At 37.1% G+C, this 13406-nt stretch overlaps 2 protein-coding genes across 5 annotated transcripts; both read right to left on the bottom strand.

Annotated features, from left to right (window-relative positions):
• Window positions 1-76: 76 nt before the first annotated feature.
• Window positions 77-7252, bottom strand: LOC122310880 (YTH domain-containing protein ECT4-like). 4 transcript variants are annotated; one of them, XM_043125107.1, is made up of 10 exons: window positions 7074-7252; window positions 6507-6559; window positions 5957-6018; window positions 5175-5331; window positions 3623-3687; window positions 3140-3505; window positions 2062-2583; window positions 1302-1514; window positions 948-1118; window positions 77-472 (listed from the first exon to the last, which is right to left on the bottom strand). In XM_043125107.1, the coding sequence occupies exons 2-10, from the start codon at window positions 6532-6534 to the stop codon at window positions 299-301; spliced, it is 1758 nt and encodes a 585-aa protein (XP_042981041.1). In that variant the 5' UTR covers window positions 6535-6559; window positions 7074-7252; the 3' UTR covers window positions 77-298. The 4 variants fall into 4 exon arrangements, with proteins under 4 accessions (XP_042981041.1, XP_042981042.1, XP_042981043.1 ...); XM_043125108.1 differs by having other exon boundaries at window positions 5253-5331; window positions 7074-7251; XM_043125109.1 differs by lacking the exons at window positions 5957-6018; window positions 6507-6559 and having other exon boundaries at window positions 7074-7250.
• An 802-nt stretch (window positions 7253-8054) lies between these two features.
• Window positions 8055-13269, bottom strand: LOC122310740 (leucine-rich repeat receptor-like serine/threonine-protein kinase BAM3). The gene is made up of 2 exons (XM_043124875.1): window positions 10194-13269; window positions 8055-8820 (listed from the first exon to the last, which is right to left on the bottom strand). Exons 1-2 carry the CDS (start codon window positions 12760-12762, stop codon window positions 8393-8395), a joined length of 2997 nt encoding a protein of 998 aa, XP_042980809.1. The 5' UTR covers window positions 12763-13269; the 3' UTR covers window positions 8055-8392.
• Window positions 13270-13406: the final 137 nt, after the last annotated feature.

The following is a 13406-nucleotide window of genomic DNA, read 5'->3' as shown; positions in this document are numbered from 1 at the left end:
AGAAACAGTCAGTTTGACTCCATGTGAGCATCATTCTCTTCTTAACAGCCTACTGAAAAACAGAATACTAAACAAATCAAGATCAACAACAACTCTGGATTCGACCACAAAACTATAAACTAATTACTGAAACCAAATTCCGACAAACAAGAAATTGTAACACCAAGAAGAAATGACTCAGAAGAGATCAAAAAAAAAAAACACACCAACTAGGAAATACAAATGAAATCGAAAAGATGGGGGAATGAGTGTGGAAGGGGTAGCTCAGCCTATAGAATGGAAACTAACCCTGAAAACTCTAAAATGCCGAAGGAATTAAATTCGCTATAGAAGGATTCTTTACTGAATTACTCTTCTGAGGAGAGTCATTGAGGGAGAGATTTTTAGTGCGATTGATAAGACAACTGGGATCAGTCGTTCTCTTGGTGTCCCCACATTCTACCTCAATATTCCTTTCTCCAGTTTTACGGTTCTGCCAAACAAAACAGGGCAAGTATGGCATCAATAAAACTTCATTACTAGAACAAAAACTGTGTAACCCAAGAACCAACAGAAAAAGAGAAATGCCTTGATTTTCCTGTCTAATGGTAGTAAGAAAAACTTGACGTGATTCTACATTATTTGGTTAAAATTTTAGCTTCTAGAATGAGTGCAATCAGAAAGGAAAAAAAAAATCAACTATGTTTCATAGACAGAAGTCAATACATGTGAGAAAGAAGCAGAAGCTCACTCATAATCTAGAAAACATTCTCTTGAAATTATTATTTTTTTCCTTTAACGTAATTAGTGGTAAAAATTGATCCCAAGACCACCCCTTCCTGTACAAATTGCCTATGGGCCTCGATTTGGGAAAAGATCAAAAGTAATAATAAGATGCCCCTTTGGGAAGTGCCATAACCTTTTTTATTTAACAAAATGATTCGCTGTCAAGTAATGAAGAGACTTACAGGTATGTCTCCGTTGCTGTATATTTCATTTTGCTGAGATGAAGGCTTACTGCTCTGGGAATGAATAGACTTCGCTCGATTTTCATAGAAGTTAAAATCATCGAGCAAAGATGTTTTTGCTGCATAGCTCTTAAAAATACTAAGCATTTCCAAACCTTGCTTGAGTCCAATCTGCAAATTATAATAAAAAAGTCTAAATAAGTACAAACAAGAAAAAATCATTGATAATTCTGTTTTCTTAATGCCACCACAAGTGTTTTCTAGGCTAAAGTTTCTCTTTTGCTTTTTCTTTTTTGGTAAATGCAAGTAAAGCAGCATGCAAAAGTAGATTGCTGAAGACAAATCATGTAATACCTCTTGAGTGTCACGCGTAAAAGTTACAGGACGATTATCATTGTTTTCAAGGATAATGTGCCGCAATTGACTGTTAGGAACATCTTTTATTATATGCCATTTCACTGGGAAGAACCCATTCCACTTGTCAAGTTGCCAAAATTCCATGTCTTTATTAAAGTCCACCTGCCCAACCATCTCAGCAATGCCCACAAACTGTCCACTTCCATTAACCTGCAATGATGAAAATATAAAAAATGAAACGTTAAGTGCTTATATGCTACACTTAAGGCATAGATATCATCTTTAATAAGACTATTTCTAAAATCAATTTGCACACACACTTGTACATAATAAAATAGAGAAAAGAACACAAAAAACCCAAACTATGCAGTAACATCTGCCATTCCACTAAAAAATACTCTTTATCCATCTTAGCTTTATCTTCTATCTTACTCCAAGGCACCAACGAAAGAAAGTCCATAATTTCGATTAAAAAAAAAACTCTTTATCCTTCTATAGCTTTAGCTTCTATCTTACTCCAAAACATCAAAAAAAGAATGTCCATACTACCATCTTCTAGCCAGCTCTTTAGCAAATAATTCTCCAATGAAATAAAATTATGCAAAAGCATAGGGCTGACTTGTTTAGGCATTCTAGTTTAGAACATCAGAGAATGAACAAAACCAGATTTAAAAGTCACTCATAAAATACATTTGAACCAATGAAAATGACAAAATATGTGATTTTCTAAACAAACCAGTCTTGCAGATCAACTCACCGAGAAGAAAAGAAAGACTGGACACCTGCTACTTTTCTCACTGGCTTTTCCTTCAACATCACGGAATTCTGCATCTAGCTTCTTATTACCATTTGGTGTACTGGACCAAACATCATATTTGATGCTCTTATGAATATCATCTTCACTATAGGACTTGATGATGTAGAACTTTGCAGTTTCATAATCAGTTTGAAAATCTTGAAGGTTGTATCGATCCCTACGAACTGAGAACCCCAACTCTTCTTTTTCGTTCGTTGAACTTGAACCTAAAGGAGCAGTCTTGGCATACGCCCTAGGACCACGAGTTACCTCAATTAAGGTTTCAAAGTTTACATTCCTGTTGTCTTTGTCTCTTGAATTATATCGATCGTTTAAATTCCATACTCTCCCACTCGGTCTGTAGTTTGCTTGACCATCATGAGGTAACAGACCTTGTTTTTGGTAAGTAAAAGGGGACAATTTTCCTATTGGGTGGTAATCCTTCAAAAGGCCTCTTGAGAAGTCAGAACCCACACGAGGCACCTGTAACATCAAATGTTCACACAATCAAAACATTTATATCACCTAAGAGAGCCCATGATCGAAGGCGATGACAAACCTTCAGATATCAATTCCAATAAAAGTATCCCCTCCAGTTTTTTTAATTGGTAAAAACGAATTTTATTGATGATATAAATAGGCATAACCCAATCCCTGATTTTTTCTTTTACAAGTATTCCCCCCTAAATTGAATAAAATCTTTGGTTACTAACAACAGATGTATAGCAAAGAAAATATATTAGTTTTCTAACTGCAGCTAATGACGTGGTATCCAATTTAAAGAACTTTAACCCAAAAGATCAGATAGATAGATAGATAAGCAATGCAATAATAACCTCAACTCTTTTGCTAAAATCTACTATAATTTATGGAACAGCTTAGCATCCCATAAAGATAATGAACAACAAGCTGTGTCAAATAAAATACCAAGAAACGTCAATTTTTTAATGGGTACGAAAAAAACTTTTAGTAAATAAAGAAACATTAAAATGAGTACCATATTTTATTTTAATGATAGTTGGTTCTGACAATTGAGTACCTTGTTTATAGTTCTGATGGGTTGTGCATGAGCAGTAGAATTTGAAAATTTGCTAGCAGGGTTGCCATTTGTTTTCATAGAGTAGAAGCCATTAGACTTAGCAAAAGCAGTAGAACCTGGAGCACATTTTGCATTTGCAAAACCGGCAGCAGTTACATTTGGAAGATCCCCAACAAATGTCGGGTCCCATGAATAGCAAGGCACAGCTTCAGATCCATAGGAAACAGGTGGCTGAAGATATCCCGAGGAAGGAAAATATTGTTGCTGACCAGCACACTGGCCATCAGTACCCACAAGCGTCCCAGAAGTATATGGGTTATAGCCAGGCAGATAATAGACCAATGAACCATTTTCAGATTGCATACCCTGGAGTACCATCCAATAAAGAAGTAAAAATCATTACTTCATTATTGATGCTGCATTTGTAGGATATACGTTGAATTGTCTGAAATTTCCAAAAATAGAATATGAAACAGAACATACCGTGTGAGAACCATCTGCATGAAGATTATAACTATCATTTGACTGAGTAAATGATCCATTAGATCCTGGAAAAAAAAATTTTTGGTAAGTAAATAAAACATGTCAATATCAAGAATCCCATTAGATCCTGCAAAATGATAGAATAAACTTAATGTTCCACTATAAAAATGAATACAACAGCTGATAATTGTAAACCTTACTAAAAATCTTTACACCAAACTGTAAATTGAACAATCAAATTGGGAATTCCCAGCAACTTTTCCACATTAGATAGAGAATGGGGAACAAATAGGGGTAAAACTCTCAGTAATGAGTGGTTTCAGGTGAGATATTTGGCAAAATTATCTGGCTAGATATGGTACAACCACAATGGTGCTGAAGCCGGTATAGTATTGTTCTCAAACAATTCAACAAGTAGTTTCTCTCTTTTTTAGTTTTTGTTTTTGTTTTTTTCTTTTCTTTTTTTTTTTTTTTTGGTGGTGGTGGGGGGGGGGGGGGGGGGCAGGCTAAGTAAAAGGAAGAGCAATTTTCAAACCAAACTGGATCAATGCGACCGGACTAGTGCAACCAAAGCCAGTTAAGAGCTACTATCATTGACATCAGCCTGACACCAAGACCACAATCATTATTGATGCAGTATCAAATTCAAAGGCTTGGCACATTCTCCAATTTACCCCCTCTAGCCCTCCCAATATTGATGATAATCTCGACATCAAAACCCTGTCCAAGTCAAATTGGTTCCCACCATTTTTTTTTATAAGTAAAATTGGTTCCCACCATAAGACAAGAGGGTCTCCTTGAGGAAAACCCTTTGACTCATTCCTTATAAATGAATATTGACCCTTTCTAAGACAATGCATGCACAAAAACACATCCCACCCACTATACAAAAGAGGGACCACAGAGATAGAAAATTACTATCAGTCGAAGGATCTACTATTCAGCTAAGCACCTAAGCCCAGAATTGAAAATGGGAAAAATCCTTATCTCATCATATCCAAACCCACCTATCAGTCCAACTCATTCAATAGCTTCCTGACTATACTTCAGAAGCTCTAACTACGTTGCACCAAAACTAATTACAGATGGTAATATTCTTTTGATAATATCACTGAATACATAATATTTTAGTTCAATCTGTGGGGATTAATAACTCAACTGCATAAACTTATCAAACAAAAAAAACTCAACTGCATAGAATAGAAACACATGTTCGAGCATAGAATGTGGGTAACGAACTTATATCAAGGAAAATTACTAAGCATGATAATCTAAAAGTAACTCATAAGAATCACAATTATGTAAGTCTTCTGAATTTCAATATTTAAACAAGCAACAAAATTCTTATAAAATTTTTAGTCATCATGATAGAGAAAAGTACCATGTTGATCAATATTTTAATCCCAGACTAGCACATGATGTTACATAACATAAAGTAAATAAATCAGTCTAAGCATTCTAAGCAACTACTAATAAGCCCATTCAGATTTTCCAACTACTTTCAAGAGTTTTAGAGATCACATTTGTGGACAGAACCATTTTGACTTCTAACCTGGGTAATAATAATTGTAACAGCTAGTAGGTGGATGGTAAACACCCTGCTCTCCAACTGACTCGTGATCAGTCTCACCTTTGGTGCTAGAGTTAGCATTCGCTAAAGAGGGTATAGACGAGGTTGACGTAGACAATATCTCATCTTTTCCAGTAGCCTGCAAGAAACATTAAATCAATGCTCAAGTTAATACAAAAGCAAAAGAAACGTCACGCAGGAGTCGCTCCCACCCCAGCGGGTGCATAAACGACATCAACCATACCCGCCAAAGAGTAACAGAAATATCCTATATTAACACTTCCAGTGAATCACACATTAGTCGGGTCTAAAGCAGTGAAGAAACAGAACTAGTGCTTTAACACAGGACGATCCCAATGAATTTTAGAACTCACAAGGATTAATATTTTTTTATTGGTAAGTTAGACAAGGATTAATATAACTGATACAAGTAAGAAATACTGATTTCTGCTTCTCAAAACACATAAAAATAACATATTTCATAAACCCATATTGTTCTCAATAGAGGAGAATAGAACACATCATTATGAAATACACAAAAGAACTACAAGCAGCAAACTCGGTATCTTTTTTTCAAACAGACATTTTGGGGAAAAGAGTGAATAATGAAAACATAATATGCTGTCAAATCGAAGAGTAAAGGTGGACCCCAACGATCTTCAAATTGGTAGCCATACTCCAACTTAAGAGAGAAGCAAACATCCAGGATCATGAAGCAGAAAACAAGATGGCAGAGAAACAGAGAATAGCTAACTAGGACATACCACTTCTAGCTCACCCAAATCAGTAACAGATTCCAACTTCAACCCTGTAGCCCCAGGCTCAGCTGGAATATATAGTTAAGTGAACTGTCGTAACTTAAAATGAACTTTTACCAAAACTTTACCCCACACACAACCCCCCCCCCCCCCCCCCCCCAAAAAAAAAAAAATTCTTTTTTCCATTTAAGTCCGCAAAAATAAAACTGGATGGTTCCCATTGTGCAATCAATTCAGTCTGTGTCCATGAGGTGAATTCACAGAATCACACCCATAAGATCAAAACAAACAATCAAATCCATGCATGTGGTTAATTTCTGAAATGTTACACTAATCCAGTATAATTCGTGTGTTTTGGCGCTGGAAGATAGAACCTTTGGAGGTGTACATAGGAAACGTATCGAAATTTGTGGCAATAAAGCCAACTCTGTTGCAGATAAAAGGCAAACTAAATGAAGCCTACTAAAACACACTTACTTCAAAAGAAAAACAAACTTATTCAACTTTATACTTAAAACACTACGATAAGATCATCAAACAAAAGAAAAAAGGATACGTTTCTCGATTATCTTTTCGCCAGCCATTCAATCTTCAAAAACCGAATTCACCCTAGAATAAAACAACGAAGAAGGAAGAGAAAAAAAGGGGGTTAGTCAGAAGAATGCATGCCGGTCTAAGTATTTATTGAATTCCAGTTTTGTTTCCAAACAGAACATTGCTTGAATCCTACAACGTATTTAACGCCTACAATGTATACCATGCGCACATATTAGGACACCCGTCAAAATAGTTGCCGAAGAAAAGAGATTCGAGTCTCCGCGCTTAAATGACAACTTAAATTTTACGCAAAGGTTTTTTCATTATGTGTTTTCATTTTATTTTAAGAGAAAATTTGAATTCTGGTCAATCTGTTAGAGCTATATAACGACTTTAGAGAAGTAAACAAGTATCACAGAAGTTTAATATTTTCTCTCGATAAAACTATGACTGGTTACCAAGAACCTGTGAAAAGAGGAAATTCTATTCTTTCTTTGTCAAGCGGACAAAGAGATCCCAAAAAGAAAACTTTTCTTTGCAAATTAGAGAGAGAGAGAGAGAGAGAGAGAGAGAGAGAGAGACGAACCTATGAAACGTGGATCGAATCGGCGGGGTCTGATGAGAAGGAATCGGAAAGCCGCTTTCTTTGTTGCAAGAAGCGGTTCCCGGGACGTGTATACTGCCGTATAGAGGGGGCGAGAGACTGGGGTGGCGTTCCAAGTGACAAGGAGAAGAGAAACCCTCAGTGGTGTACAAGGCGGCTAGGATTTGTTCCAACTTTTTAGCAGGATGTACGTGGGCTGTTGGATGGAAAAGATGAAGGGCCGATCCATGTCTCGGGGATTGGGCTTCCTTCCGTGTTTGTTGAATACGACTCACGAGGCTCCTTTTGTATGGACCGAAAAGTAACGGCCTCCCTTCCTACGTCCCAAAAACCAAAAAAAGAAGCCGCAAAACTTACGTGCCTTCTCAGTTAAGAAGTCGATAATTAATTACGAAATAATAGTTGAGAGTGTTGATGTATAATTATTTTAAAATAAATAAATAAATATAAAGTTTATATAAAATAAAATTAATTAATTTTTTAACAGTAGATTTACCTTTTTTTTAAAACGACTGTATGGTATTTACGTATTCCATAACTACATATAGCATTAGCTGGTTTGGATACCCAAATTTAAACAATCTCATCTCATCTCATATCATTTTATATAATCATTACAATTTTTACAAATTTTCATATAAAACATAGTAAATAATTCAACTTTTAAAAATTTCAAAACAAAGTTAATATTAAAAAATTATATTATAATAATATTTTATTTAATTTTTAACAAAATATCTTATTTTATAGCATCTTAACTATGTAACCAGACGAGTCAAAATGGGTAAGTTTACATACAAGTTTTAAATAATCTAATAAAAAAAGTTTTACTATTCAATGAATCACATTAAACCAATTGAGCATACGTATAAACTTCATTATTTAAGATGTTCAAGTAGATCAAGCATTTTCCTTTTTATAATTTGCCTATTTTTTGTCATGAGAGACAATGGTAATCATGAGTTGGTATCCTTGAGACAGGAAAAAAAATATATATAGACATATCAAACAATCAAATAAAAATGTATATATACAATACAATAAAAGAGCATGTAAGAAACCCTTAAGATGGCAAGCTCTTCATCTGAGATGCACCCTTCAAAGGAATTGCACCTATTGATTATTCCTACGTCTATTTGGCCGCCAAATCCCTATTGCCTAAATATAAGGAGAAACAAAAAAATAAAATCCAAAATAAAGATATACTTTGAAAGACGTAGCAATTCTAAAAGAACAAGATTTTAAGACACCAATATATATTGAGACTATAAAAAAAAAAATTAAAAAAAAAAAAAAGTCTCTTAAACCAAAAGTTCTTGTTTGAAGTTGGGGCAATCTCTCTCCTTTTCAAGTTTCTTTTTTTGGTGATGATCATGAACGATATTAGAAGATGAGGAAGATTGATAGTTGGGCGAGTGATGAGGGAACTCCGATAGCATCTGAACCACCTCTCTCATTGTGGGACGTTCAACACTATTTTCTTGGGCACATAGCATTGCAACAAAGAACAAGTGCATTGCTTCATCTTTCGGCACAAATTTTAACCTAGAGTCAACAATGCCCATAACGTCTTCCCTTCGACACTTTGTTACGCTCTTGGTCCATTGTACGATATCGACACCTTCGCCGAAATCACCTACCGGACGATGCCCCGTGAGAAGTTCTAGGAGGACGACTCCATAACTATACACATCGCTCTTCTCGTCAACCCTCAGTGTGTATGCATACTCTGCAAACAAAACAAAATGACCAGGACCGTAAATTTTCATGTACATGCAACGTAAATATACAAGACGAAAGCATATTGGGCTGAAGTTTTCGAGGCCCATTCAAGTCTTAAGGCCGAACGAAAATTCTAGAATCCAGGTCGGGCCTAAAGAATGGACAAGAAAAGAGAGAGAAAAAAAGTGAGACAAAAAGAGATTCAGGTTGTCGAAGGAGGAGGACCACCCAAAAGCAGCCGAAAGAGAAATGCAAGTGGGAAGTCTTTCCAGTTTCCACGTTAGATCAGAAACGAAATCTCATGAAAACAAAAAAACAAAAAAAAACAAAAAACAAAAAACAAAACAAAAGAAAAGACGAGTGGTGCTGGTGTTGGTGTGGTAGTAGGCGGTGTAGTATACGTGCATGTAGATAAGCTTTCACGCCACTGTCAGGTACTGCAGTGGCGTGAACGTCCTGTTACGTTAAGCATCATTGTCAGGTACTGCATCTCAGACCCTCGTATCATACAGAAAACATAGTGGGCCCACAACATGTCTGGCGGCACAGGATTAGATTTTCTTTAACATTTCTCAAATGATTGATAATCAATATATTTTTCTAATTTTGTGAAATAATGGATATGTTTAGGTTGAGAATATTTAGGGATATATTTTCTAGAATTAATAAAATATATTAAATATATCTGAGAAGAAAAATCTTTAAAAATTTCATGCATATATTTTTTATTTTTCAAAAAATAAAAAACAAATAAAACCAGACATAAACTAAGAGAGTGTACCCATTGACTGTCCTTGTTGGGCTGTGTCTATAGCTTAAATCACGGGTGGTTTTGGAACTGTCAATTTTGCAGATGGCTACCATGTCTTGTACCTCTGCTTGGTGGACTGATCAAATGGATTTGTCTGTAGTTCGTGTACAGTGTTATTTATAATATTTTGCTATTTTTAGAGAAATATTTTAAACTTCTTGATGTAAATCTCGGAGTATATATACATTGCTATAAATGGCAGTAGAAAATAGTTAAAAATTTATCAAATCAACGAATTTGATTAAAAATAGAATAATTTAAGACAGATAAAAATTATGTCAAAATAATATATATATATATATATATATATATATAAATAGAAAAGAAAAGCTCCATTTCGTCTGATTCAACTTAAATTTTGAGGTATTCATTGTTCCTAATCAAAGAGGGTAAGTGTCATACGATCTTCTAAAGTTCTAAGGATGGAGTGATTAGTGAACTCTTTGGCAGGGCCGCTCCCCTACTACTGAGCATGCAAGGACAGTCCAACGGCAGTTTGACAGTTCGATAATGACAAGTCAACTAATTTAAGTAGGAACAAGCAAGCAGAGTGCAAAAATGGCACGTACCGGGCGCAATGTAGCCGTAAGACCCTGCAATTGCTGACATGACTTCCGATGTGCCACCGTCGATCAAGAACTTGGCAAGCCCGAAATCGGCGACGTGTGCTTCAAAGCTCGAATCCAACAAAATGTTGTTGGATTTCACGTCCCGGTGAACGATCCGTGGGGAACAATCGTGATGCAGGTAGCATAGGCCTTTGGCGGCGTCAATCGCAACTTTGTACCTCAAATTCCAACCCAAGAATGAGCCTTTTTTGCCGTGCAGTGCCTCGCCTAAGCTCCCGTTTCTCATGTACTCGTAAACCAGGAGATTGGTTTCCTTGTTGGAACAGAATGCTAGCAGTCTCACAATGTTTCGATGCCTAATGTTACCTAGCGTTTGAATTTCAGCTCGGAAGCCATGGTCATGGCTGTTTGAGCCAAACCCAAGAAGCTTTTTGACCGCGATCTCGACCCCATTTGTCATTTTCCCATGGTAAACAATCCCAGCTCCGCCTCTTCCAATCACGTTGCCATCTTTCAAGCATTCAAGGATGTCAGTGACCTTGAAATCGAGCTTTTGGAATACGGTCATCTTCCATGAGTCCGGACCATTTCTTTTCCATGACTTGGCCTTGAGCATGGCAGCAGCAGCGAAAACCAGAGAGCATATCAAAAGGCCGAGCGCGAAGATCAGCTTAAAATCTGCAGGGGCCTTTCTGGGTGTTTTGGTTATTGCGGTGAGATTGCAAGGATTGTTAAGGAGGGAACCGCAAAGCTGAGCATTACCCGCGAAGGAGGAGGCATTAAAGCAGGTGAATTGGCCAAATTCCGGTAATTTACCGGAGAAATCGTTAAAGGAGAAGTCGGCATTTGTGAGGCTTTTCATGGTTCCAACTGATCTGGGTATTGTTTGGTTCAAGTGGTTTCTTGACAAGTTCAAGTAACTTAGTATCCGGATGTTGGAAATCTCTGGTGGGAGGGAGCCAGAGAGGTTGTTTTGACTCATGTCAAGGTATGTCAAATGGAAACAATTTCCTATGTCGGAAGGGATTGAGCCTGAGAGTGAGTTTCGACTCAAATCAAGTTTTACTACTTCAAGGAATCCTCCTATAGAAGGGGGGATTGGACCTGAGATTTGGTTTCCACTAAGTGAGAGGATTTGGATGGAGGAGAAATTTGAAAATGAAATGGGTAAAAGACCAGAGAGGAGATTGTTTGATAAATTAAGTTGGGCTAATTTAGCGGGCGTTGATGAACTATTAGCATTCTCCGGCAAGGTTCCAGATAAGTAGTTGTTTTGCAACTCCATAAAATTTAGCTGAGGTAAGTATAGGAACCCTTTTGGGATGCTACCATTCAAGTAATTGCTGCTCAATCTCACCCTGGTGAGACTTGAACATGTGCCCAGCCCTTCAGGAATTGGCCCAAAGAGAAAGTTTTTCAATAGAATTAGTATTCTGAGTTGATTAGACAAACACAAGTTCCGAGGGATTGTACCAGTGAGCTTATTTGTTGACAAATCGAGCACTTGAAGCTTTCCATTTTGGCCAAGATCCTCGGGAATCTCCCCGGTGAAGTTGTTCATCCACAGCTCAAGAGTTTCCAAATCTGGAAAGTTGGCGACGTACTCCGGTATAGACCCGTGCAGTCTGTTCATGAACAGGTTGAAAAGCTTGAGCCGGTTGAGATTAACAAACTCAAACGGGATTTCACCTGTCAGTGCATTGTTGGAAAGATCAAGGTTCACCAGGTTTGTCAAGTTGCCTAATTGATTTGGAATTGAACCCGAAAGTAGATTGCTATGCAAGTAGAGAGTGTCGAGCGCCTTCAAATTCCCCAGCTCCCTTGGAATTGGCCCATCCAATTCACAGCTAGAAAGTTCCATGTGAACTAGATTCACCAATTTACTTAACTCCACTGGGATCCCACCTTCAAAAACATTGTAATAGCCCAGGTAAATCTCTCTCAGGTTGGTGAGATTTCCCAACTCGCCTGGGATTTTTCCGTTAAGATCATTTCCAGCAAGCGAAAGATGCTCCAAACCAACAAGATTTCCATAGCTTCCTGGGATTCTTCCAAAGAAAAAATTCCCACCAAGATCCAAGTGCTTGAGCTTCTTCAAGCTCAAAATGCCAAGTGGAAGAAAGGCAGTGAAGTTATTGTTATAAGCATCAAACACTTCCAAGTTGGCAATGCTCGAATAGTTCCAGTCCAAGCCGCCATTGAACTGGTTGTTTGAGATGTTTAGCCATCGAAGACTGCTCAAATTCGCAATCTCAATGGTACCTGTGAAGTTATTTCCAGCAAGAGAGAGGTTGGTAAGCCGGTCAAGTCTCGAAATCTGAGGTGACACAGAACCATACAGATTCAAATCTGTCAAGTCCAATGAAACAACACGTCCCCTTAAGCATTGAATTCCAGCCCAAAAACAAAATGAGCTAGGATTCGAATGATTCCAAGCACTTAGAATGGAATCAGAGTTTTCAAATCCCTTTTTAATTGTGACTAAGGCATGGAAATCACTAACTAAAGAAGAGGCAGAAGAAGAGGTGGCAAGTAGAGAGAAAAGCGCCAAAACAATGAAAGGGACCATGTTCTTCTCGGAGTATGTTCAAGAAGATTGAGTTTGGAAGTACTTGAAGCAAAGAGGACAGGTTTTAAGCACTCGGGCAGTAATGGATTTTGTTGAAAAGGAAGGGAAAGTGAGAGGAATCTGAGAAGCTGTGAATGAGCGTGGGCTTAAGGAATCAAACATCTTCGCAGGAAGAGTCTTCAAATACAAGGAAGAAGCTATGCCTCTCCTTTTCTCTCTTCTCTTTTCTTTTCCTTTTCCTTTCTCTGAGAGATGAAGATGATAAGAAGATTGATATTCTGCTAGCAATGGCTTGGTTTTTATCCGTATATCTCTGGTAAGCTTCTTTAGGCAAAGCTAAGAGGGAAAGAAAAGCAGAAGAAAAAGAAAAGGAGAGAAGAAGGTTTGTTGAAAATTTTGAAATAAACAAGAAATACAAAAGCCGTTCGATAACAGAAATTTAAAGTCCAGATTAGAGGGAGAAAAGTAAAGTTGATGCTCTCTTTCTTTATTCATATGACAAAAATGCCCTTTAGCTTTAATTAAAGGATCCTCTTTATTACTTTTGAATGAGACATGTAATGGAATTGCACTTTCAATCATTCAAAATGGCTCAACTGCCCGAAACGACTATCATGCAGTTCCTTTTCTTTGCAATGAATATA

The sequence above is a fragment of the Carya illinoinensis genome, chromosome 5 (genome assembly GCF_018687715.1).
Source record: "Carya illinoinensis cultivar Pawnee chromosome 5, C.illinoinensisPawnee_v1, whole genome shotgun sequence".
Lineage (NCBI taxonomy): Eukaryota > Viridiplantae > Streptophyta > Magnoliopsida > Fagales > Juglandaceae > Carya > Carya illinoinensis.
The sequence above is the reverse complement of the archived record's forward strand: the minus strand, read 5'-3'. Positions and strand labels throughout refer to the sequence as shown.

Bases quoted from the DNA above. Each gene is read 5' to 3' on its own strand.
- LOC122310740 (XM_043124875.1), bottom strand. From the start codon at position 12,762: ATGGTCCCTTTCATTGTTTTGGCGCTTTTCTCTCTACTTGCCACCTCT. The intron at 8,821-10,193 runs GTACGTGCCATT...TTTTGTTTGCAG, and splicing joins TTACGGCTACATTGCGCCCG to AGTATGCATACACACTGAGG.
- LOC122310880 (XM_043125107.1), bottom strand. From the start codon at position 6,534: ATGGCTGGCGAAAAGATAATCGAGAAAC. The intron at 1,515-2,061 runs GTGAGTTGATCT...TCATCATTGCAG, and splicing joins CAGTCTTTCTTTTCTTCTCG to GTTAATGGAAGTGGACAGTT. The intron at 473-947 runs GTAAGTCTCTTC...TTTGTTTGGCAG, and splicing joins ACAGCAACGGAGACATACCT to AACCGTAAAACTGGAGAAAG.